This window comes from Vipera ursinii (assembly GCF_947247035.1).
Source record: "Vipera ursinii genome assembly, chromosome: 8".
NCBI lineage: Eukaryota > Metazoa > Chordata > Lepidosauria > Squamata > Viperidae > Vipera > Vipera ursinii.
In genome coordinates, this window is record NC_139519.1 from 7,791,045 (window position 1) to 7,817,210 (window position 26,166).

Consider the following 26,166-nt stretch of genomic DNA (forward strand, 5'->3'; position numbering starts at 1 on the left):
CTATCTATGGAAAAAGTACATCCTGTCTTTTAGGATAAAGGACACTAAGTCATTGAGAGGCATAACAAGGAAAACAAAATAAGGACAACACTGCAATACTCAGAAATGTAAAAATGTTATTTCCTTTAAAACTGAATTAACACTCTTCAAATATTAAATATTTGAAACATTAAACATCACATCTCCTACCAGGTTAGCAATGTGGGTTATTAAGCCATGGCATAGTGTGTCATGTGAGGGGACCACTGTAAATTGTTAGTCAAAATGTGCTTAAAACCAAGGTAATTTAGCTGGGGGAAAAAATTGATCATCAAAACAAGATAGAAAACTCTCATTGTTCCCCCTAGTGGCCATATAAATTATGGCAGTCGGTTATGGCAAGGCTTTTCAACTAGTGGTACGGGTACCACCTGTGGTACATTGGCACCTGGCAGGTGGTACATGACCATCCTAGAAACGTGGTAGTGGGGGAGGGGAATGAGCACCCCACAAGATTGAGTGAGAGACGGCTGGAGCTGCAGGGCTGTCAGGGCTCAGAAGCACCAGGATCAGTGCCAGGCTCCAGCTGGAGCTCAGCGCTGATCCTGGTGCTTCTGCTGAGCCCAGAAGAAGCGCCGATCAGCTGGAATGTTGCAGCATCTCCAGGATCTGGTGATTTACATTCAGATGCTTGGCAACTGATTTATATTTATGACAGTCACAGTGTCTCAAGATTATGTGAAGTGACCAAAACCTGCTGCAACCACCTAGCAGATGGGGGGAATAAAAACCAAACACCCCCCACCCCACCCCAGCCCTGCTGCCAATCCTCAACAGAAATGCTCACAACAATGAAAACCTCAGACAGGAGGAAGAGTGCCGCTGGGCAGGCAGACAGGTGTCTTGCTTGGCTGTGGCTTGGGGGGCACTTTTTCAGTGCCATTGTAACTTCGAACAGTCACTAAGTGAACTGTTGTAAGTCAAGGACTACCTGTACTTCATCACTTTTTTCCTTTTTTTTTTTTGGTCATCAGGTTTTTGACATCTTGCTAGGCGACTGGTGGTACTCAGATGTTGCCATAACCTAAAAGTGGTACAATGGGTGAAAAGGTTGAAAAGCCCTGGGTTATGGCATGTTTAGTTAAAACAGACCATAGTTAGCACAGTGTAGACCTAGAATTTATCTGAAATGATAGAGAATAATTTTCATTTATACTTTCCTGTCTTGGTAAAAGAAAAAAACAGGCTATACTGTAATTTTATAATTGACAATGGCCACAACTTGCAACAATAACAGTTATACATATACTTTTCTGGGAGCAGGATTCTGACATCCAGAGGACAATTGTGTAAAAAATGCAAGATGAGAATTGCATTCAATGTTGCAAAGCCAGGGAAGTCACGTAAAAAATCCAAGTATTTTAGGCAGACTTTAAAAACACAATTTCTGAAAAGGTTTCATTGCAAAGAACTAGGCAGAAGGCACCCATGATTGGAAAAGAGCGACACCCAGAGGTAATTTGGAGTCATAATTCTTTTTTCAGCCTGTTCGAGAGGATTAATGAATTTTCTTAGATATTTTTGTCAGGAAGCATTGGGGAGCAGGACACAAGGGCGAAGATGACTTGATTCACCCAACACTCTTGAATCTAAATTGTTGTTTTCAAAGTAATTTCTTCCTTCTCTGGAATCATTCATCTAAGGCAGAAACCTAACATACTGGAAAACAACTAGACCAGGGGTCTTCAAACCTGGCCCTTTTATGACTTGTGGACTTCAATTCCCAGAATTCCTCAGCCAGGCACTGAGGAATTCTGGGAGTTGAAGTCCACAAGTCATAAAAGGGCCAGGTTTGAAGACCCCTGAACTAGGGATTCAATTTTAATAGATCAAGCTTTGGTACTCTCCAGGCCTGGGAATATCAACTCCCAGAATTTTTAGAAATCACCATTATGGCCAAGGAATTCTAGGAGCTGAATCCCACCCATCAGATGGAATTTTCAGCTTCAACTTAATATATGCTAAATAAGTGAAATGTATCAGCCAATCTAATAATTTCCAATTTTTTGATTGGTACCACGTGTAGCACTACAGAACTGTCTCCATTGCTCCCTAAAAATGGCTCTGGATTCAGGGATTGTGGGTCTGCCATTCTATATTTTAAGGAATAGCTCCTCGCTGTAATGCTGAAAACATAACCCTAATCAGATCTTTTCAAAAATTTGTTTCCCTGCGGCCAAGCCAACATCTTAATTACTACAGTCGGGAGTGACAGCAGCAAGGAAAGTGACAGCAGCAAGAACATTCCAGGCAAAATGGACAAATGGGTGCAAAAGTTGATGGAATTAGCAGAGATGGCTAAATTTATTGTTTTGATTAAAGAAAAAGAATACAATTAATTTTGTTTCTATTTTGTGCCTGAATTGAAATGAAACTTTCATTTTGGGTTTTGCTGATTAGAAAAGTGTGTTGTTATAGAAATGGCTAGTATATATTATTACGTAAAACATTAAGATTCTATGTATTGCCTTATTTTTCTGCGCCAAAAAGAGTTGGAAGCCAATGTTTTTCTTTTTCCTCTTCCCCTTCCCTATTTGAATCTCATTTTTCCTTGTATTTTTATATTTTATATTTTGAAAAATAAAAATGTGAAAATTGTCCAAAAGGTATGGTTAAAAAGAAACGTCACACTCTCATTGGTGCAGTCAAAACTTTGCTGAAAAAAAATGGCCATTAAAGTCAGTTTATTTATTTAGCGTATGGCTGGTCACACACAGAATTTAAAGCACTTCATATTTACAAGTTAGAACAGTTAAAACAATTTTTTTTTAAAAAAGAAGCAATTATAAAACCTAAGAGGAAAACAGAAATAACATTTCAGAGTTTAATGTCGAGTTTGGAGATCCAGTCAGTAGCTGCCGTTGTTACGCAGAGGAAGTCCTTAAAATCTCCTGGGTATCTTCTATTAGTGCATTCCCTCACTATATGTTGGATAGTCTGTCGGGGAGCCCCGCAATCACATTGTGCTGAAGGTGTCTTTCCCCATTTATACAGAGAATCGGCACACCCCCCATGAGTCGTTCTAATTCTATTGTATGTCACCCATATGTGTCAGGGTAGATTAAATCCTGGAGGTATACTATTAGGATTAATATGCTCAGAAATATCTTGGGAGGTATAGCTACTCCATGCTTCCATCCACTTTTGTATAGTGCTCTGATATTCAGCCAGCAGCTTAAGCGCTGTGAGGAGTGTCAGTGACAGTCCCTTATTCCCAAAATATTCTAACCAATATCCAAGTAGATGGTAGCCTAAAAAGAGAGAAAATTACTGGCCATTTAATTAAGGGTTTGTGGGTAGTCCAAAACATAGCAGCTGCAAATTGGCTGGATGGGCAACCGGCCTGTTCTTGCTGGCCAGCGAGGAGCAAAAGATGTTTTTGTGACATCTGGGGATGTGCAATGGAACTGCTGTGCAAACTCTCTCCCATAAGGGTGCATAAAAGAGGGTCTTGGCAGTGATGCCATAGGAAGACGGGGTGTCTTGTACTTTGTCCTGCTTTGCTGATGACACCCCAGTGATAGGTCTCCCTGTTCGTACCAGAATCCACATCCCCACAAATGTCTCCTCCATTCCTGTCACTTTGTCCTCAGCTGAGTCTTATTCCAGAGGCTGATCCTTCTTGCTAGACACGGAACAGCTGAGCCTGCAAACCACTCAACCTGATTCATAGCTCAGCTATTTATAATATATATGTAATTTTCACAGCAACGCACATGAAGAGGATTTGATTGCGAAAGCACATGCCCATTCCGACTGGCAAAACAGTTGCCTACAGTAGAAAATCTGCTGTATCCCAGGTGGAGCGGCCTTTTAAAAACCTCTAATAGCAATAAATAAATTTGCTCCTTCAGAGAAAAAGCCCCCACTCCTTCAAAAAATCTGGTCGCAACCCATGCAAAGCTGCAGCTGTTACAAATGGAGTGCGGGGTCAGAAGGTGCACCCAAGTGTTAGAATAGAATAGAGCTGGAAGGGACCTTTGAGGTCTTCTAGTCCAGCCCCCTGCTCGAGCAGGAGGACCTATACCAGGGGAAGGCAACCTCGGCTCTTTTATGACTCATGGACTTCAACTCCCAGAATTCCTGAGTCAGCATAGCTGACTCAGGAATTCTGGGAGTTGAAGTCCATGAGTCATAAAAGAGCCGAGGTTGCCTACCCCTGACCTATACCATCTCAGACAGGTGATTGTCTAGTCCAGGGGTAGGCAACCTCGGCTCTTTTATGACTCATGGACTTCAACTCCCAGAATTCCTGAGTCAGCTATGCTGACTCAGGAATTCTGGGAGTTGAAGTCCATGAGTCATAAAAGAGCCGAGGTTGCCTTCCCCTGGTATAGGTCCTCCTGCTCGAGCAGGGGGCTGGACTAGAAGACCTCAAAGGTCCCTTCCAGCTCTGACTCAGGAATTCTGGAAGTTGAAGTCCATGAGTCATAAAAGAGCCGAGGTTGCTGTAAAGTCACGTGCTTCACATAGAGACGGACACAGAGCTGGGGTAAAGATGAGTTTATTCTGAACAGAACGAACTGGGGAAACAGGGAAGCCTGGCGTCTATTTGTACCTGCCCAGGTGGATGGCATCCAATCAGTTCAAACCTGGGCTTCCTGCCAGTGCAGGTGACAATGGGTGTAGATCCTGGCTTCCCACCAGGCTGACCATGCCTGGGGCTGTGAACAGCTTAAGTCCCTAGGCTTATCCTGAGCGAGCAGTCATCGCCCGGAGCTGTCCAACCCCTCTGCTGATCTGCACCATCAGCCTCCTGCTTTGTGTATGCTGGGAGGCATACACTGCAGGCATACACCCCTGGTCTAGTCTTTTCTTAAAAATCTCCAGTGATGGAGCGCCCACAATTTCTGGAGGCAAAGCTGTTCCACTGGTTGAGTGTCCTGACTGTCAGGAAGTTTCTCCTTAATTCCAGGTTGCTTCTCTCTTTGGTCCGTTTCCGACCTTATGGGGCTTTGCTTTCACCCAAGGAAAGTCTCGCTCGGCAGCTTCTCTCCTCCCAGCCTCAATTCCCCCAAATGCCCTAAGGAAGACTCGGTCAGAAGAGTGGAGCTCTCAAGCAAGTCGTAAAAAGCAGCCAAGGCCTGACTTACCAAGCCTTTGGCTCCCAAGGGAACCCGGAAGCGACCCGTCCCGATGGCGAGGAGCACTCTACCCTCCCTGTTTTGTCTAAATCTACGGCGCGGCCACGCCCACGGCCGTAGAGCGCCCGCCCGCCCGCCCGCAAACTTCGTTCTTTGCGACAGCCGTAAGTGAAGGAGCTCGCGTCGCCGGCGGACCGACGCTGGAAGCGGAGGAAGAAGCGGCCGCGGCGGAGGGGCTCTGCCCGTAAGAGGGTGGGGGCGAACGGGGGCGGCCGTTGGGACGAGGGGCGGGGCCGGCCTTGAGTGGGGGAGGGGCGGCGGTCAACTCTGGCAGCCTGGGCCGGCCTACCTGGTGGGGTTGTTGTTGTTGTCGTGAACCCGTCTCAGGCCGTGGGCGAAAGGGGCCACCCGGGTATCCCTTCCCCACCGGGCGGTGGTCCCGCCTGGCCTCCGGTGGGCTCCTCCTTCGCCTGGAGGGGCTCGGGGGCAGAGTCGGGCCGGCCCCCGGCTGGAGGAGGGGGGGGAGGTCGGTGGCTATTGGGGGAGGGGCTCCGTAGGGCTGGCGGGGGGGGGGTCCTCTCCCTGGCCTGGGTCTGGTCGGCCGCCTTTGCTGGGCTGCTGCTGCTGCTTGGCCAAATGGACTTCAGCAGGGGTCTTCAAACTTGGCCCTTTGATGACTTGTGGACTTCAACTCCCAGAATTCCTCAGCCAGCTTTGCTGGCTGGGGAATTCTGGGAGTTGAAGTCCACAAGTCATCAAAGGGCCAAGTTTGAAGACCCCTGGACTTCAGCATCTGAGTGCCATACATAAATGGGCTGCTGCTTAGGAGGAGCCCCGAGGCTTCGTTTGGGGGTGGGGGTCGTGGTGGGGGTGGGGAGAGTGGCCGTAGGGCAGGGGTCTTCAAGCCTGGCCCTTTGATGACTTGTGGACTTCAACTCCCAGAATTCCTGGCTGAGGAATTCTAGGAGTTGAAGTCCACAAGTCATAAAAGGGCCAAGTTTGAAGATCCCTATATTACACTAAGCCTACTTTAACTGAAACCCAGTTTGGCTTAATATAAAATGTGATCCTTGCTTGGGACAGTCTTCTCCCAATACCTTTAATCGCTCACCAAATTGCTGCTTTTCTACAAAATGAAAAAGCTGGGTTTACATCAATTGCAGTTAGTTCTTTTGTGACTTAGCATTTGGTGTAGAAAAAGTCCATGTGGTTCATTTGTTGTTTATTGTGAAAGCCTTGAAAATGAATTAGTTCATTCACCAAATGGAACTATCTGAACACTCCAGTTCTCCGAGTACCAGCTTGCCAAAGCAGTAAATGCTCCTTTGAGTGTAATGGAGTAGTAGTAGTAGTAGTTGTTGTTGTTGTTGTTGTTGTTGTTGTTGTTGTTGTTGTTGTTGTTATTATTATTATTATTATTATTATTATTATTATTATTATTATTATTATAATTTCTATACCGCCCGTCTCCCGAAGGACTCAGGGCGGTGAACAGGGCAATACATAAAAACAAGATACAAAAATTAAAAATTATTAAAAAGTAATTAAACAGTGCCCATAATAAATTAATACAGATTAACAGTTAAAATATAGCAATCCAGTGAGACAGGCTAATGAAAAATCAAGGAAAAGGGTTGATTGCTTATGCAACTTTTCAAACCAATATACTGATGGAAGAGAATATTTGTAGCTCAGGGTTAAACTGTGAGGTCCTTGGGGCTCTCTGAGTTTGGCTGTTTTCTTGCAGATGTTTCATTACTCAGCTAGATAACACCATCAGTGTTAGAAGGGAGTAGATTTTGGTCTCTATTTATATCTAGTGTTGGTGGGAGCAGTCTTTGTGGATCCTTGATTTGACTGTTGTGTACTGTTTGCCTGAGTTGGTAGTTCCTTGATTGGAGTATTGTTTGCTTCTTGATTGTTGGTCTATTATTATTCTTGGTGTTAATCTCCCAAGGGACAAACACTTGGTGAAGCATGTAGACAAATTGGCCATCAACAGGCACATAGAGAGAAACAACGTCTACATACCCAGCAAAGGAATTCTGGGAGTTGAAGTCCACAAGTCATAAAAGGGCCAAGTTTGAAGACCCCTGGGTCACTTCAGCATCTGAGCTGCCATAAATGGGCTGCTGCTTAGGAGGAGCCCCGAGGCTTCGTTTGGGGGTGGGGGTCGTGGTAAGGGTGGGGGTGGGGAGAGTGGCCATAGGGCAGGGGTCTTCAAACCTGGCCCTTTGATGACTTGTGGACTTCAAGCTGGCTGAGGAATTCTGGGAGTTGAAGTCCACAAGTCATAAAAGGGCCAAGTTGGAAGACCCCTGCCCGTAGGGCATAGGCCAGTCTTCTCCAAAGTGACCGAGATTGACTCCCAGGAGTCTCTCTGGGATGGATCGATGCTATCCTTACTTTTATTATTATTCAAGGTACTGTTCCTCAAAGCCGCGTTTATGGAATTGTTTTCATATCATAAAAAAATTTGGGGGGGGGCGAGTTCAATCTGAAATATGAAAGGGAGGGGTGGGGAGCGAGCCAAAGCGTTTGAGGACCCCTCTGGGCGCAAGCCAAAAAACCCCAATACCCTGCAAGGCTGTGTGGCACATAGGAGCAATTAAGCTGACTTTGTAATAATGCCGCTTGGGGGTGTGTGAAAAAGCCCTAATAAGCAGGCATATACATAGAATGAAGGCTACTGCTAAGCTTGTAAGCCGCCCTGAGTCTTCGGAGAAGGGCGGGATATAAATGGAATTAAAAAATTAAAAAAAATCGGGGACCCTGAGAAAGGAAAGAGGGGAAATGTGTAATTTCTGGACTGTAGATTTCCTGGATTTTATGCCTGGGATTCCCTCTTTTGCTGCCTGCTGCTTTTCACTGGAGCGAGAGGGGAGGAAGTTGGTCTCAAAGGAAACAGGATGACAGCTAAAGAATGGGCACGTTTTAAAGCACTTCATGAATGCAGTTGATTTGATTTGGAATCCAAAGGTGCAAAGCGGATAACTTGCGATTGACTGGTATAAGGTGACCTGTCTGTCTGCACTGTGGAGGAAAGACTTGAAAGGGCTTTCTTGGTCCCCCTCTCAGCTGTTTGCGTGAATTTGGACACACTTTCTATGATTTGAGGAGAGCCAGTTTGCTCTAGTGCAGGGGTCTTCTGAGGAATTCTGGGAGTTGAAGTCCACAAGTCATAAAAGGGCCAAGTTTGAAGACCCCCTGTTCTAGTGGTTAAGGCACCAGGCTAGAAAACCGGAGACTTGTTTGAGTTCAAGTCCTGCCTTAACTGTGAAACTCAGCTGGGTGACACTGGGCCATCTCTCAACCTAACCCATCTCACAGGGTTGTTGTGGGGAACAGGAGGAGGAAAGTATGTTGGATACGTTCACTGCCTTGCGTTATTTCTAAAAATAGCGGCAGGATACAGGTAAATAGTAAATTGGGGGGCTGGGAGGCAAGTTAAATTGGGGCGTTTGACCTGTGTCAAGAGGGAGCAGTCCTTTTTCCATTGGTACGTTCATGGGAATTCTTAAGCTAAAATATTCGATTGCAGTATTTTAAACAACTCTTCCTAGTGCTAAGGTGAGCAAAAAATGGAACAAGCTCTGGACCTTTGGGACAGAGAAAATTGACAATAGAATGCCAGCATGTACCTCTTACTGGCATAGAATTTTTGAGATGGCATATGCCTTGGAAGCCACTGAATCTGTTCAAAATATGCACAGCGACACAGGCCATTGCTTTCACTGCTGAATTTTTGCCATTACAAAGGTTGTCCTAACACTCAGTTGGAGTCTGCCTTCCCCTCCATTATTGGTCCATGCCATGTCTTCTGGGATGATGGAGACAAGACTCCTTCTTTTCCTACATTTGGAAACAGCTGTCTTATATTAGCCTTGTCTCTTTGTCTTCTCCGGATGGCGCCCGACCTTCGCTCTTTCCGTCGCGATCTGAAGACACTCTTATTTGAACAAGCCGGCCTGGCCTGATGGGGGATGGGATGGGTTTTTATTGTCATTTTTAATATATGTATTTACTGTTTTTAGTTGGGCATATGTTTAATTCTCTTTTAACTTTTGTATTTTTGTATTTTTTTATATATCTGCCCTGTTCACCGCCCTGAGTCCTTCGGGAGAAGGGTGGTATATAAATAAAATTATTATTATTATTATTATTATTATTATTATTATTATTATTATTATTATTATTATTATTATTATTATTATTATTCTCAAGGCTAAATATCCAAGGTCTTTTCAGTCTCTCTTCATTGGCCTTTAAAAAAACAACAGTGGGGTTCTTGAGTTGCAGGAGGAGCTGAATCATGAGTGTGTTTCATGTTTCAAAAGGCTACCTTGGAGTACATTCAAGATTACAAATGCAGGATGCTGAAGATCACTTGTTGTGAGTGCTTGTATCTCATATCTAGAGCAGTATTATTATACATATTAAATACTCATCCTTTTTAAGTAGAGGGAATAACGCCTTCAGTATGCATGCCGGATATATAGGGTTATTTAATTGATTATAATAGGTGCTCAGCGTGTAAAACCAGAGAGCTGATCAACCAGGCACATGTTCCAATGCAGCACACATGATATAAAACTGTAGTGACCTGATAGAGTGGGACGCAGTTTGATAGCTTATCTCTCCTTTCACATCCAGACTGGCCAGTTTGAGCTGCGAGATGAGGCCACAGCAGCCGCCTGTTGCCAGCAAAGTCTTCATCCAAAGGGACTACAGCAGTGGCACTAAGTGCCAGTTCCAGACCAAATTCCCCCCAGAGTTGGAAAATCGGGTGAGTAATCACTAGCTTTAAATTATAATGAGCTTAATAACCAAAGCTGGCTGGATCCATATCATGCACTGTACCTGGGGGTGGGGGTGTAGGGCAGTTGCCCACTTTTCAGAGTGGCTTGCTTGGTTCTGTACCTCAGCTGAATGTCTGTGGAGATTCTCAGTCATCCAGGTCATGCTTGTCCCAAAGGTGCTTTTTCAAGAGGCAACTTCTTTTTGTTTGAAGACGTTTCTGAAGAAGCTTCTTGGATGAAATGTCTTCAAAGAAAAACAAGAAAGTCCAGTTGCCTCTTTAAAAAGCACCTTTGAGACTCAGCTGAATCTGTATCTAGGTATTTTAACTAAAAGGTGAGGAGCTAGCATGTTACAAAGCAAAGTATTACTTGGCACCAGGGAGTATTCTGCTGCAAGGGATGGATGATGAGTGAAGATTGGAGAGACATTCTGTCAGTCATGTCTTTTGTATCAGCCATTTGGTAAGAGTTCACACAGCAGGTGCTCAAACCTACAATAATAAAGTTGGAAGGGACCTTGGAGGTCATCTAGTCCAACACCCTGCTCAGGCAGGAAACCCTGTACCATTTCAGACAAATGGCTCTCCGGTCTCTTCTTAAAAACTTCAGGTGTCAGAGCATTCACCACTTCTGGAGGCAGGTTGTTCCACTGGTTAATTGTTCTAACTGTCAGGAAGATTCTCCTTAGCTCTAGGTTGCTTCTCTCTTTGGTCAGTTTCCATCCGTTGCTTCTTGTCCTGCTTTCAGGTGCTTTGGAGAATAGCTTGACTCCCTCTTCTTTATGGATCCAGTAGCGCCACTCTGACTTTATGCTTCATGCTTTGACTTCAGTTGATTGGATTTGTCACATGCTAAAGCAAGTCATACTTTGTTAAAACCTTTTTCCTGATAGGGAAAATGTCTGGTCTTGCAAATGATGATGAACCCCAGTTTCTAGCTATCTTAGCATGATCATCGATGGGAGAGTCTTGGGTTGCTCATGCCTAATCTAAGGCTGTTTTATTTAAAGAGCTACGAAGACGTCAGTGAATTGCATGACATATATTGTATTTGCTTCAACACAATGAAAAATGAAGAGTCAAGTTACATAGAACAATAGCTGTGCTATTGTTTGCTTCCTGATACTAAGTTTAGATGGATTTGGGATGTGGAAAACCTACTCCTAGACCTCTAAGACCACCCCCACAACACTGACAGGGAAAGCCACTACAGTTTAAATGAGAGCAAACCCCACTACTCCCTACTAGCGCTTATGATGTTACCTAGTTTGGGTAATGAATCATCTGCAAGAAAACAACCAAGCTCAGAACACCCAAGGACTTCCTCCCCCGCCATTATTGTTTATTTATTTATTTTAATTAATTAAATTTCTATACCGCCCTATTCCCGAAGGACTCAGGGCGGTTTACAGGGCAGCATAAAATGCAATATAAAAGATAATATAAAATTAAAAGACATTAAATTAATTAAACCCAATTAAAACAATATATTTAAAAAGCTAAAACCCCTTCAGTCCAGGCCTGATAGATCGAAAAACCAAGTTTTCAGGTCCCGGCGAAATGAACGCAGATCGGGGGCGGTCCTGAGTTCCACGGGTAAATCATTCCAGAGGGCAGGTGCGCCCACAGAGAACGCTCTTCCCCTAGGAATAACCCGCCGGCATTCCTTAACCGGCGGTATCCTGAGAAGGCCCTCCCTGTGGGAGTGCACGGGACGAAGGGAGCTTGATGCTTCCCTCAGATTGTTGTCTTGAGCTGGCCAGAACAGAGAATTAAGAGGTAGAGTTAGTAGTGATTTCTGTGCTGCTGCCCCTTTCATAAGCAAAGGCTAATGAGAGAGAGCAGTAATTATTACCTGTTCTATACCACTAAAACCACTCAGTGTGAAAACATTTTCCAGCTCCTAGAAAGCAATGAAAGTACTTTTTGAAAATCGCAGAGGATAGGTTTTCCCTTAAGTTAAAATGGCCATGTCGTGTAGTTAACATTACACTGCACAGAATCAAAAGGAATCTGGCAGAAACTTCTGACTAGCAAGTTTACTAAAAGGCTGCAATTTATGTCTTTTAATAGAACTACCTGGTTGGAAAAGATCCTACCAATCTCCTGATTTGGGGCTGTTGTAGAGTAATGTGACTTTCCTCCTATACAATCTTCACTACAAAATTGTATTTCTTCTGGATTTTACACTGCATCGGTTGCCTTCAGCTGTTTTACCATTCTGTCTTTGTTTTTTTAAAATTTTACGATTGCAAATTATATTTACAATTAAGCTAAAATCAATAGTGACAGAGATGCAGGAAAAGCCATCTTTTTCAGTGGAGAGATGGAGAATGGGAGATCTACTCCTAGACAGAGCAACAAATTAGAGTCCAGTGTTGTTGTTTTAACTGAAAACCTCTTACTGTACAGATTTTGAAAGAGTTGTTCTAAAAACTCTGTTATTTCTCTTCTACAACAGGCGAGTATTTCAATCCTGTTGATTGAATTCTTTGGTTTCTCTTTTGATTGATTGGATTTAGGTTTATAGGGCCTCCAGAAGCTTTGGATATGGAATCTCAAGAGCTGTATTCCTGCTCTCTTTGATGTCGGCTACTTCCTGTTAGGAAGTACGCCAAACAAGTTTGTCCTGACTGCTGAGCGCAAGCAATTAAAGAACCAGACAAGACTCAGATCTGTCTGTGGGAATCCCTTTATTACAGTGGTGACTAAAGCTATAGCCTGGCTTCCTGTCTCAGCCTCTCTCCATTGGGCTTCATTCTTGGGGGTTAAGTCAGGGATGTCTTCAAACTTGGCAACTTTAAGACTTGTGGACTTCAACTCCCAGAATTCCTCAGCCAGCTGGCTGATGAATTCTGGAAGTTGAAGTCCACAAGTCTTAAAGTTGCCAAGTTTGAAGACCCCCTGGGTTAAGTTAATTCAGGTTTGAATCTGCCACTAATCAAAACGGTCAAAGCCTACAAGGACTAAGTTGAAGTCCACAAGTCTTAAAGTTGCCAAGTTTGAAGACCCCCTGGGTTAAGTTAATTCAGGTTTGGATCTGCCACTAATCAAAACGGTCAAAGCCTACAAGGACTTAAGTTGGATTTTCAGTGGTTTATTCCAAACCAAAAATAGGATGGTGCGGTAAGATCACAGTAGGCTTTGTGTAGCTATTTTTCCTTAAAGAAAGACAGCGAGAGCTTCCAAGTTGGAAGGGGGAAGAATTGTATATTTCTAGTGATGTCTTGCCATCTCAGCTGTCTCCCTTGTAAGTTTGTGAATACCCAGAAACCAGAGGAAAGCGCAAAATGATTGTGTGCCCTACAATCTATTCTGCCGTCCTGTTTCAATGGTTCCTGTGATTATTAGCCTCCTCTTGAAGAATTCATTGCTAAAAAGCAATGAGATCTATTGCTAAAAAGATCAATTGGTCCTAGGCACATGTTAGCCATGTTGAAGTAACAAACATATTTGATTGGGCTTATATGCCACCGAATCCACGCATAGCAAGGGCACTGTTCAATCAAAATAAGACATCTGTAGCAGCAACGTATAGAAAATTTCCTCACTTCTCCAGTAAATGTTAAACTAACTGCCCTTTTTCCAGCTTTGTCAAAAACATCCTTGGTAAAACCATTTATAATAATTCAAAAAATAGCCCTGACTTCGAAATCCAGGGTTTTTGTTTATAATTCTGTTGTTTTTATACTATTGTTATTTTCTATCATACTTTGACATCTTTGCATGCTGCCTAAGGCCTTTGAGTGAAGTAGCTTATGAGTGTTATAAAATGAATAAACCTGCTGTCACCGTTTTCTGTATTCAGGTCAATGCATTGAATAATAAAATAGGCTGGATTGGTGCAGTTTAGAAAACCACAAAAGAAGCCATAATCAAATATATTATGTGTAACTAATGAAACTAATCTAATGAAAGACCTCTGGGTTTGAGTGCTTGTACTTTGGGGACAGCATTTACAACGTCTAAGATCTCTGGAAGAAAGTCAAAATTTGTGATGTTATAAGTAATTAGGAATCTTGACAGCCAGATTGTCTGTATATTTGCTAAGAAGAAAACTTTACTGCATTGAATGAGCCTCCTAATCGGTAATAGAGGCAGAACAAAAAATTGAATTAATAAAGAAATAAAATAAATATTCTAGGATTGTAGCACCTCTTGGTTTCCAAGTGAAAGAAAGGGAGAAAAAAAAAGAAACATATAAAATCCAGTCATGATAATGCCATCTTTAATGGTTTGAGAATAATGAAGTCATTGCTATGTTCCGGAATTATTATTCTTACTGTGTCGGTCAAGCTTCTCCCTGCTACTGAGAATTTTCTAGTATTTTTGCTCTCAAATGCTCTTAATTTACTGGCTACTTATGCTGGGTGGATATCAGTGTTGAAAGCAAAAGCAAACAATATTTCTCCTTGTGATCTTTTGGTCAGCAGTTCCACCAAGGAAAAACATACTGTTTTCACGGTAGCAGCTGACTGCTCTCTTTTGTGAATTGAGTTATGCCAGGAACAGCTTTGAAAAATGTCTTGAAATGCTCTTCTGAAAGAAGTTGCATTCTTTCTGTGACTATTTTAAAACATGTAATTGTTTCCTTAGTCTCAGTTCTGCAGACGAGGCTCCTGACATGTAACTCTTCATCCAAGAAGTCAAGTTCTATTTCCTGGGGATCTGAGCCGTTGAATTCCATATGGTTTTCATCTTAATACTTTGAAGGTTGTTTCTGTTCAAGAAACTAGATTTCGTACCTGCCTGAAGGTCTGTTTCTAAACGAGATCCTTTGTTCAGATTGACAGGCAGCAATTTGAAGAAACTGTACGGACCCTGAATAATCTTTATGCTGAAGCGGAGAAACTTGGGAGCCACTCCTACCTCGAAGGGTGCTTGGCTTGCTTGACTGCCTACACTATATTTCTGTGCATGGAGACCCATTATGAGAAGGTCAGCTGACTTCCTTTCCCTAAAAGAAAGAAAAAAAAGGCTATATATACACACTGGAGGTTTGATGGCAGAAAAAAAAACAACCCTCCACAGAAGGAATAGCATTTAATCTCTCGCAATAAAATATTGGAAAGGCATCTTTGAGACACGTTCAACCTCACTTAGTAAAACCCAAACAGGATGTGATTTACCGCTTCCAGTCTTACGTTCAAGAATGTAATTTTCCATTCTGACTTTCTGACTGTAGTTACAGGAGATGTATTTAGCCTAAGGTTGCTAAGTATTAGGAGTCACGCTCCTGCATCTGCTCCCCTGTGATAGAGCTGTATCACCTGATAAGACTTATTTTGGTATAAAACAAAGTCTCTGCATAGGTAAAAATTAACTGCATCGAGAGGAAAGGCTAGATTAGCACAGGTGCTTTCTGCCTGTTTTGTTCTCTTTTGATAGGGAAATGTTCCATTATCTGTGCTTTTGCCTTCCAGACTTTGAGGGGGGTGGGTATTTGTTTAATTCTTGGGCTTATATGCCACAACATTAAAAAGAGGGAGAGAGAGAGTTCCTATAGCAGGGGTCTTCAAACTTGGCCCTTTTATGACTTGTGGACTTCAACTCCCAGAATTCCTTAGCCAGGCACTCTGGCTGAGGAATTCTGGGAGTTGAAGTCCACAAGTCATAAAAGGGCCAAGTTTGAAGACCCCTGTCCTATAGTTTATACTACAAGAGTGGAAAAACCTTAGTAATGAAATTATAAAAGCTAATAGAAACAGAAACAGCTGCTGTATAAAAGTGGTAGGCAAATGGAATAGGTAAACAGGGGCGTGGCCAGGCGCTATCGCAGTGGAATCTGATTCCTGCAGTTTGCTAAGCAGTGTTGTCATTTATTTGATCCAGACTTAGCGTATTGTGTGAACCTAATCATGCTAGTTTATAAATCATGATTTACGGCTTCCTACACTGTTTTCAGCCAATTGTGAGTGATTCAAAAGAATGTGAATGTAGCAGAACGGAGCACCCACAACTTCTGAAGGCAACAGCATGCCGCTTGATTAATTGTTCTCGCTGTCAGGAAATGTCTTCTTGGTTCTAGGTTGGTTGTCTCTTGGAGTTGTGCTTCAATAAATTGGGGAAAGGTTGTTTTAAGGTTGACAGTTGGCTCTTCTGACTCCGTTTTCACATCGCCTTTGCTTCTTAAAAGTGTGTCTTGTCTTCCTTTAAAGAACTCCTAGCCCAGGGGTAGGCAACCTTGGCTCTTTTATGACTCGTGGACTTCAACTCCCAGAATTCCTGAGCCAGCATGGCTCAGCTTGGAAACCTCTCCCTTTCCCCTCAGCATGGCTGGCTCAGGAATTCTGGGAGTTGAAGTCCACGAGTCATAAAAGAGCCAAGGTTGCCTACCCCTGGCCTAGCCAAATACTGTCCTAGCCAGGGAACCTTCCTTTTATGCTTCTAACAGTCTTATGAAATAGGTAGAATGGAGAGAAGTGACTCTGGTTTAAAATTACCCAGTGAATTCCGTGGTTGAGTGGGACTTGAACCTGTCTCCCCGCAGTTTCTGTCTAGGTATCTGACCTTTCCCCAGAAGTTTAGTTTTCATCTTCTCCCTCGTCCTGTAATAGCATTGTCTTATATTTCATGCCTGCATCCTAGGCAGTATCCTTTTGAGAACAGTATGGAGCCACGAAAGCTGCCTTTAGCTGCCTCAAGCAAGGTAATCCTCCTGCTATTTTCCTTAGGGTTTATTGCCATAAATTCAGCCACGGAGAATAACTCTCCTCTCAGTCCTTCCATTTCACACTCCTATTGCCTCTATCAGCTAGTTGGCTTTCCTACCATTGATCACATTTCAGGGTGGCCTTCCTGAAAAAAAAAATAATAAAATGGAATTTTTCCCACCCACCACTTTCCTGGCATTAAAAGCCCCGTTTTTGGCCAGATAATGCTCTTCAGAAATTATTTAAAAAGTCATATTTTCTCAGAAGTCAGCACGACGTGGTTCTCTGGCTCTGCCAGGGAGACTTATTTTCCTGCTAATTGCTTCTGTTCCTGATTTTGTATCATTGGGATTTTGTGCCAGTCTGTGGCTACTCTTGAGGACTCTGTACCGAGAGTGCTTCTGTGATATTTTCTTTTTGAAAATGGACACTGAACACATTTAGTTCCAGCCAAGTTGGCTTTCAAAATCTGCCTGTTCTGAACTTGGGGTGAAATAACTTTCCAGGCACCACACTTCTGTCTAATGCTAATCTCTAGATGAATAGAATCTTTTACAAATATTTTAAGTGATGCATGTTGTGGATAGTCAGTTGCGATCCAGGCAACCTACATTCCTGTGTAAAACAACATTTACTTTTTCCACTGAGATTGGCCTCAAGGTTATATTTGCTATAGTAGTTGCTGGGAGCTGTCTCAAGAGAAGACTATTTTTATGTGCGTGCCCAATTGTGTACACACAATACCCCCATTGCAGGGAGAGATCAGAGCAGTTTTGGGAATAGCTTGCAAGGTATTCTGTGCGTTAGGAAGCTAAACAAAATCAGGCCCAGTTAATACTTGGGTGGGAGACTACTAGGCTGTAGGCTAGACTAGGAAAACAAATATGACAGAATGGCAAATGGTTTACTACTTCAAAGGTGAAGTCACCATGAGTTGACCTTGATGGTAGAAAACTAATGTTTTTTTAGTAGCTATAAACAGTTGTTGAACGTGGTACTGGTGTTCTGAGCTACTTTATACTTGGGTTGAATGTGCACAATGTTTTGAGCTAATATGGGATGTACTCCAGTTTGTGGTTCAGTGTGAACACAGCCAGTGTGTTGAGTTTATGGCTCGGTCTTATGCAAACCCAGACAGTTGTGTCAGTTCATTAAATCATGAGTGGGTGGGTGGGTGGGTGGATAAAACACGAGGTTGTCCTGTGACAAGAAAACGATTGGTTTCTTTTTATTCCATGAGAATGATGTTAAATGATATGCTTTTGCTCATGAATGACCATCTAGCGAGTTGAGTATTAGAATTTTTATTTGGTATGTGCTTATATTTAATCACAAAATAGAGCTCCCATAACAATAACAATTCTGTGAGGTTCAGTTGGGCTAAGAGGGAATGATTGGCTTGAACATGAATCTCCCTTGTCGTCAGACCTTTATCATTTAAAAGTATTACCAAGAGTTTGTAACAACAGGAATTGAAACAAGCCTCGTGTCTTTTTATTCCAGGTTCTAAAGAAAATTGCCAAGTACGTTCAGGAGCAAAACGAGAAGATCTATGCTCCACAAGGCCTCCTCTTGACTGACCCCATTGAGAGGGGACTAAGAGTTGTATCTTTTTTTTCTCTGTGGGTTCCTAAACTTTTGCCAGCTCGTGGATTGTCTCTCTTTGTCCATCCCTTTGTGCACCCAAAACAACCACACTGTGGCTCTTTAAAAATAAATGATGGGGCCTGGTGAAACCGTTGAAGGCTTTCGTATTCCAGGACTGATGCGCTGAAGGTTTACTTTTATTTCTCTGAGTTCTGCTCCTTAATTCTATAGCAGACTGACCTTTATGTCTGAAACCCCAGATAATGGGTCTGTCATTTAAGGTGCCGTGATGGGATTCTGGTTAGCCTGTGGGCTTTTAGAAGAAATGCCCTTCCATGTCTCTGAATATTTGAGACTTGCTGCAGGGGGAGAGTGTCTTTTTGCTTCATGGAGCAATTTTGTCATCAGAAAGTGAACTTGCACATGATGAAATGCAGCATAGAGTTTTCTGCTTGTGAAGAATAAAAGCTAGATGTGTCCTGGCTTCATTATTTTCAGGCTTCCAGATGATTGCCTTACAGATGGTTGCCTTACAATCAGTTGCTAAGGGAATGCCTGTTGTAAGAAATCTCTCACCACTGGTAATATCTCTAGAATTGAACTGTAGCTTCCAGAATCCCTGGTCCCTGTGTCGACTCTGGAAGTTAGAAGTCCAACACTTTTGTTGTTGTTGTTGTTAGTTGCGAAGTCGTGTCCGACCCATCGCGACCCTATGGACAACATTCCTCCAGGCTTTCCTGTCCTCTACCATCTTCTGGAGTCCATTTAAGCTCACGCCTACTGCTTCAGTAACTCCATCCAGCCACCTCATTCTCTGTCGTCCCCTTCTTGGAAGAACGTAAAGTTGAAAACCTAGACACAGGGGTAGGCAACCTTGGCTCTTCTATGACTCGTGGCTCAGGAATTCTGGGAGTTGAAGTCCACGAGTCATAAAAGAGCCGAGGTTGCCTACCCCTGCCCTAAACCAGGAATTCTGGGAGTTGAAGTCCACGAGTCATAAAAGAGCCAAGGTTGCCTACCCCTAACCTAGAGCAAACTCTATTATCTCCCCCGTTTTTATCTCTCTGACTTACCCTGCAGAATATTTTCTTAACAGATCTGCTGTACAGATTGAAATTACCATTTATGAAGACAGAAGTGTGACCAGTGGAAGATAAACCTTCGATGTCAACGGTAAACATTATGAATATTTAAATCCTGAAGCTTGCTTCATCAAAGCCTTCCTATCCAAAATGCTACTGATCTGACCGCTCTGTTAACACTTGAAGGAATAACGCCCCTTCATGGTGTCCTAAGTACTTTAGAATATAACTTAGATATATCTCTAATAACTGATAGAATCTAGAAATTTCAACTCAAAACCCCAAAGTTCTGATACAATAATGTACAACGGTGTCAGATTGATTCACGATTGAAATTAAAAAGTGGTAGTTTAGCAGGCAATGGGCATCTTTATTTCAAAGCACACGGTGAAAGAGCTTTTATTTGCTTCTAACCATGTACATATATTTTTATGTTGGTGTTTATTATACAGTTGCATGAGGCTTGTCTCAGTTGGCAACTCAATTATAGGAAAAACATCTGCTTCTTGGGCTTTGAAGAGGCATTAATACTAATATGCTTGAGCAGTGCTGATCCTTAGTGGGTGCTGAATGAATTATTGCTGTTTTTACTTGTTATTTGGGCCAAACTTCCTTCCCCCCCCATCTTGAAGATGTGGGCTTATAAATTAGATTAATAAATTATGTCTAGATAGTTCTTAAATTTGCCAACTTGTACATCATAGACCTGGCCATGTTGAATTCTTTCAAATGCAGACTGGCTGAGGAAGTGGGGATTATGGGGTTTGGACTGAAAACTTGCAAATTTAAATAACAGGAATGCTGTCTTGAAATGGCAGGGTGTGGGTACACATCCCTATTTGAACTGTCTCGGGCATTGCAAGGATGCTCGGCTTTTGAAAATATGGATTAAAGCAAACTTTTGGTCTTTCCTAAGAAATTGCAAAGAACTGCTGGAAGCCTATCTTGTAGCTGGTAAGGTTTCATAATGTCCTGGCAAATGGTGTGCCAAAACTTGAAAAAGCAATTGATTTCCAAGACCACCGTGTTTTGGTTTTAAGTAATTTATTTATTATGGCTAAAATGACCTGAATAGAACAAAATATCGCCAGAAGGGTGGTTTTAGGTAGACAAGAAACCAGTTTACTCTGGAATGAAGTGGTATAAAAGTCTCAGTAATTAATTAGTAACTAATAATTTTCTTAATTCTCCTCCTTTGGCAACTTTAAGACTTGTGGACTTCACCTCCCAGAATTCCTCAGCCAGAACGCTGTTACCTTCCCACCGTAGTGGTCCCTATTTTTCTACTTGCATTTTTACGTGCTTTCGTACTGCTAGGGACAAGTAACGCGCTCACTCTGTTACGCGGCACTTGGGATTCGACCCGCCAAACTGCTGACCATTTGATTGACAAGCTCAGCGTCCTAACCTACTGAGCCACCGCATCCCTCACTCTAGGTAGTAGTTATCCCTAAATTTTGCTACGCTACAATTCTCTGAACCACTGACAGGTGTGGGGCAGTAAAAGAGGAGAGAAGATGCTATTCTGCCATTAGCTTTTTCTGGTTGCTTTCTCTCCAAACGAGCGCCATGGTGGCTGGGGAATTCTGAGAGTGGAAGTCCACAAGTCTTAAAAGTTGCCAAGTTTGAGGACCCCTGACGTAAATTATAACTTAGTGTGTGAATTGGTTCTTTGAAGAAAAAAGGATTCGGTCTCCTCATTCAAGATAGCCTTTTTAGAAACAATTAAGTATCTTGTGGGACCCCAGCATCAGTAGCAGACATAATTAAAGCTGTATTTAGGATGCACAATTAAATATGCTAGACATCCTTACAATAGGGGAACTTGGTGCAATCGCTGACAAAGAAACAAATACATGAGAAGAAACGTGGGCTGGAAGCATGCTCTCTTTCTTCAGTTTGCTGTCTTTGTCAAATTGCTACAGAAAGAAGCAGATTAGAAAGAAGTACAATTGCAACGGTGTATGCTCAAGAGCCAAGCTATTGATTCCCTAAATCAGGGGCGTCCAACCTTGGCAACTTTAAGACATATGGACTTCAACTCATGTTGGCTGGGGAATTCTGGGAGTTGAAGTCCACAGGTCTTAAAATTGCCAAGGTTGGACATCCCTGCCCTAAGTCATCCATTTGTTCCCAAAAAGATAAGCAGGAAAAAGTGATCATATTGGTAGCAACATGGTAATTGCTTACTCCCTCTTTTCTAAGAGAATCCCATGTGATGGCATTCAAAACTTCAAATCACTCTTTATTTATTTATTTATTTATTTAATTAGATTTGTATACCGCCCTTTCCCAAAGGACTCAGGGCGGTTTACAGGGTAATTAAAACAAGAAATACAAAAGTTAAAAACGATTAAAAAAAAATTACAACAGTCCCTGAAAAAGTAAAAGCCCCCAATTAAAATTAAAATTAAAATTCTCAGCCTGGGCCAGAGAGCTCAAAGAGCCAGGTCTTCAGGTCCCGGCGGAATGAACGGAGGTCGGGGGCAGTCCTCAGCTCCACGGGCAGCTGGTTCCAGAGGGCTGCTGGGTGTTATCCGCCGGCAGTCTTTTACAGGCGGCACCCTGAGAAGGCCCTCCCTGTGGGAGCGCACAAGACGAAGGGAGCTTGATGCTGGCAGCAGGTGTTCCCTCAGATATCCCGGACCCAAGCCATTTGTTGGTTTCATTCCCTTTAACAAGGGGCAAAGCTGCATTACAGCCTTGTATTACTACTAACCTTCCAACAGTCCCAAGAGGATGACGTAAAGTCCTGAAAGCAGCCATGTTGTGCTTGAAATTTTGTTAATTAAGCTTTGTTTTCTCTCCAGGGACCGGCGAACTGGTTTCCGCTCGTTTTCTTCCTTCTCTCCTAGCACCCTTTCCTCCGCTTCCCTGAACTCCACAGTGCCATTTACACAAGGACTAACTTGTTCAGACTCCTGTTCTTTCGTGGGGAAACCCAGCCCAGGTGGGCAGCATCCGTCTTGCTTTGTTCGGCCTGAAGCTGCAGCGTCCCTCAGGCAGAAGGCCAACTGGGAAGGACCTCAAGGCGGTGGGACTCTCTCCGTGGACTTTGGGCTTCTATCAGCTTCCGGAAAAAGAAAGCAACTGTGTGTTGTGTTTTGGAAAATGAGGCCTATCTTTATGAAGTACAACCTGCTGGTTTGTCAAAAAGGGACCCAAGCCCCCATCTTCCTGACTGACTCCACTAAGAAATCGCAAAGCGCTTTTTATTTTTACTGCTGACGTATTTTGGGTCGTCCTGCTCTGAATGTACATTTCATGAGAAGGAAGCCGTAAGCCGTGTGTGTTAAAACATGAGGAAAACGCAGCAGCCCCAAATACGTCGCGTTAGCAAAAGTGTCACTTCTCGGCTCCCCTCCACCCTTAAATGTTGAATCTGTAAATGTAGGTAATGAATATGGTTTTGAGGTTTTTATAGATGTTTTAGTTTAGGGCAGGCAGGTTTAGGGCAAGCTAGAAATGGTGTTCAGTGCGTCAGCTTTTTCCTTTCACAGATGTCGTTGTCTGCAATACTTCTACTTGTGCTCGACATTCCAGCGTGATGCTTGCAAGAATATCTGGAACATTTTACCCCTGTCTCGAAAAAATCAAATATTCTTTGTTCCATTCCCTCTTTTCTGTCAAATGTGGGTTACTCTTGTGTATCTCTTTGACTCTAAAACGGCAAAGTAATTCTCTGTGGAAGTTGCTGTCTCTCGTGACAAGGTATTAAGGAATTTGCCAAACAAGACCAGTTTTAAAATTGGTGGCATAGTTTATTTCTTCTTCGAGCAATAGAATGAGGCACCAATAGTGGATCAAGGTTTTCAGGTGTATAATTCTTAAATTCCCTTTCTTCATTGTTTTCTTTATCCTGTTTAAACGTTTAATATTTGAAATATATAGATACTTGTGAGTTGTTTTTCTAATCTGTAACAGTATTTTGCCTTTTGCACCCGTTACAATTGACTTTGGGAAATAATGGCTTAGTAACCTTTTTTCTTAAATAAATTGTCATTTGCTAGCACTGGTGTAAAATACAGGCTGTCTTTGTTTCATAACAGTGAAATGGGTGGTAAGATTAAAGGTCTTCAATTCTGATAGTAAAGCAAAGCAGGGTTTACACTAGTCATCCGAAGATGGCAGTGCATATGGTCGTCATTGTGCAATAACTTAAATTACATCTTGAGCATTAGTATTTCAATGACGGCCTTAGTTGCATACAAATAGGATGACACATTTCATGTCATATTATCTTGTACAAATAATTGGCACACACGCACACCCTATCTTGTGGAAAGTTGTTCCACATGGGCAGGAGGAAGAAGAGAAAGTATGGCTTTTTTTAGATCTACTTATGTTTGCCTAGAAATGACAAAATTGGCTAATCAGCTGCACAATGCCCCTAAATTCCTTATGGAATTCATGTGTCAGAATTTTAGCTTAGACCTGTATTTACCACTCATTGCTTTCTGACATCTTACATTCTCAGCCGTGTTTGTGGCAAATTCACTATGATCGTGGGAGACAGATTTCTCATAGGATGCTCCTAACACAACTGAGGCTCCCTAGTGTTGCAATGTGCAGGCTACAGCAGTAAAGTAAGCCATGTGATTTGTTTGGGGCACGTGTTTGAAGCCAACCATCAGGACTCAAAAACTATGGCTAGTGGTATTCTATGGGTAAGGAAAGCACGGCTTCACAGTGTGAGTACAGGTGTGCCTGGCTGAGGAATTCTGGGAATTGAAGTCTACAAGTCATAAAAGGGCCACGTTTGAAGACCCCTGCCTTAAGAACTTCAGATCAGCATTGTAGGACTTCTTGGCTTTCATTTCTGGGTATTTTTTCCCCTGTAGTTTAAGAAATAAAACCTATGGCCTGATAAACCACAGGGTACAGAATGGAAGATTTAACCTCCCCGCCCCCATGCCCATTATTTTCTCATTTCCTCCTGTCCAGTATGGTCAAGGCACTTTTTAGGGGGGGTAAACTGTACCTTTTGGGCTGCATCACGCTCCCTCCCTCCCTCCCTCTCAAAAAATAGTATTTTTCTTTTGGCTGCAAATACCTCCAATGATTTATAGGTTTATACTTTCTTGCTTTTGAAAGACCCCTGGGCTAAAGCAAAGAATTGGTTATGAGCTCATGGACCGTCTGGTCAATCTTAACAAAATGAAAAAGAGTTGCAGACGCCTTCACATCTCACGTGTTTTCTTTTTTTAACATAGCAGCTCAGATTCCTGGTGGTCTCCTGTCCACCTGCCTTTGGATTAGGCGTCCTGTCTCCAACAACCCCCTGCTTAATGTGTGCTGCAGTGCGACTGTCTGGATGCTTCGATTAATCATGATTAAGAACATGATAGTTAAGTGACTTCCGTGAACCAAGCCAGGCAGCAGCCTCTTGGCTGTCCCGACGTACCCGATTGCAAGCCTCATCTTTCATCACGGGGTATGGCTTCTGTAACTCGAAGGAAGGGAAATTGTTTAACTGTTGCTTTCTTGCTTTCTGTAATCGGCTTTTGCACCAGGGAAATCTCACGCAAGCGTGGGAAACATGGGACATGGATGGGGTGTACTGAAGGAAGGAATAAGGGAGTGTACAGGATTGATTGATATCTTCCTTATGATGTAATGGCTCTGTTGTCCGGCTTTCACTGACTAACAAAGTTTATAAAACAATGCTATCAACTTTCTAGGGACGCGGTGGCTCAGTGGGTTAGGACACTGAGCTTGTCGATCAGAAGGTCGGCAGTTTGGCGGGTCGAATCCCAAGTGCCGCGTAGCAGAGTGAGCGCCTGTTACTCGACCCAGCTTCTGCCAACCTAGCAGTTCGAAAGCACGTAAAAATGCAAGTAGAAAAATAGGGACCACTACGGTGGGAAGGTAACAGCGTTCCACGCGTCTCTGGCATCTAGTCATGCCGGCCACATGACCACGGAGACGTCCTCGGACAAGCGCTGGCTCTTCGGCTTTGAAACGGAGATGAGCACCAGCCCCTAGAGTTGGAAACGACTAGCATGCATGTGCGGGGGAAGCTTTACCTTTACCTTTTACCAACTTTCTAAGTTGTGGCACTTCTGGACATAACTCTGCCAGCATTCCAGATTGTCTGCCACCTAGCCATCTGATTTGATCAAATAAAGAACTGTCTAAGAAGACTGAGCTTGGGTTATCTGGCGGGGTGGGGGTGTCTTCAAACTTGGCCCTTTGATGACTTGTGAACTTCAACTCCCAGAATTCCTCAGCCAGGCACACTGCCTGAGGAATTCTGGGAGTTGAAGTCCACAAGTCATCAAAGGGCCAAGTTTGAAGACTGTGCTGCCACGTGATGGCAGCACAAAGACCCCTGGGTTATCTGATTAGATCAGGGATCTTCAAACTTGGCCCTTTGATGACTTTTGGACTTCAATTCCCAGAATTCCTCAGCCAGGCATGCCTGGCTGAGGAATTCTGGGAGTTGAAGTCCACAAGTCATCAAAGGGCCAAGTTTGAAGATCCCTGGATTAGATTGATATAGTATCTCAAGTTTAAGTAAGGGCGAGGGACCTTACAGGGAGTTACAATAAGGCTGGGTTGCGACTGCTTCTTCTTGACCAGGGAGCTGGACTAGAAGACCTCCAAAGTCCCCTCCACGTCTCGGGGACGTCCAAGCTGAGCTCCCGCAGCTGCCTTGGAGGCGAGACACATCGGCCAACGCAAAAGGGCAAAGTCGGTCAACCGGAGCCTCTCTCCGCTCCCACGTTACGAAGGCGCCGTCGGCCGTGGCGGCGCCAGGACGCCGCTTCCTTCGCTCCAAAGTCGAGAGCGCGTGTCCCGCCACGGTTCCTTTAAGAAAAAGGGGCGGGGCAAAGAGGATTTCCCCGCCTGGTGGGGGGCGAGGGGATCCCGCCTCTTGGAGCGCGCTCGAGGATTTGACGTCACCGAGCAGTGGCGGGAAA

The 26,166-nt window shown here is 43.4% G+C and overlaps 1 protein-coding gene across 3 annotated transcripts; it reads left to right on the plus strand.

Moving 5' to 3' along the window:
• Nucleotides 1-5,291: 5,291 nt before the first annotated feature.
• Nucleotides 5,292-23,255, plus strand: GOLGA7 (golgin A7). Of its 3 annotated transcripts, XM_083368480.1 has the most exons (7): nt 8,467-8,481; nt 9,461-9,515; nt 9,777-9,909; nt 14,707-14,859; nt 18,078-18,179; nt 19,271-19,334; nt 22,054-23,255. In XM_083368480.1, exons 2-6 carry the CDS (start codon nt 9,490-9,492, stop codon nt 19,316-19,318), a joined length of 462 nt encoding a protein of 153 aa, XP_083224606.1. In that variant the 5' UTR covers nt 8,467-8,481; nt 9,461-9,489; the 3' UTR covers nt 19,319-19,334; nt 22,054-23,255. The 3 variants fall into 3 exon arrangements, with proteins under 3 accessions (XP_083224607.1, XP_083224606.1, XP_083224605.1); XM_083368481.1 differs by lacking the exons at nt 8,467-8,481; nt 9,461-9,515 and adding an exon at nt 5,292-5,367; XM_083368479.1 differs by lacking the exon at nt 8,467-8,481 and having other exon boundaries at nt 9,416-9,515.
• Nucleotides 23,256-26,166: the final 2,911 nt, after the last annotated feature.

Coding starts and splice junctions, on each gene's coding strand:
- GOLGA7 (XM_083368479.1), top strand. CDS start 9,436: ATGAGTGTGTTTCATGTTTCAAAAGGCTACCTTGGAGTACATTCAAGA. Junction 9,516..9,776: donor GATGCTGAAGATCACTTGTT/GTGAGTGCTTGT, acceptor TTTCACATCCAG/ACTGGCCAGTTTGAGCTGCG. Junction 14,860..18,077: donor TGGAGACCCATTATGAGAAG/GTCAGCTGACTT, acceptor TTTTTATTCCAG/GTTCTAAAGAAAATTGCCAA.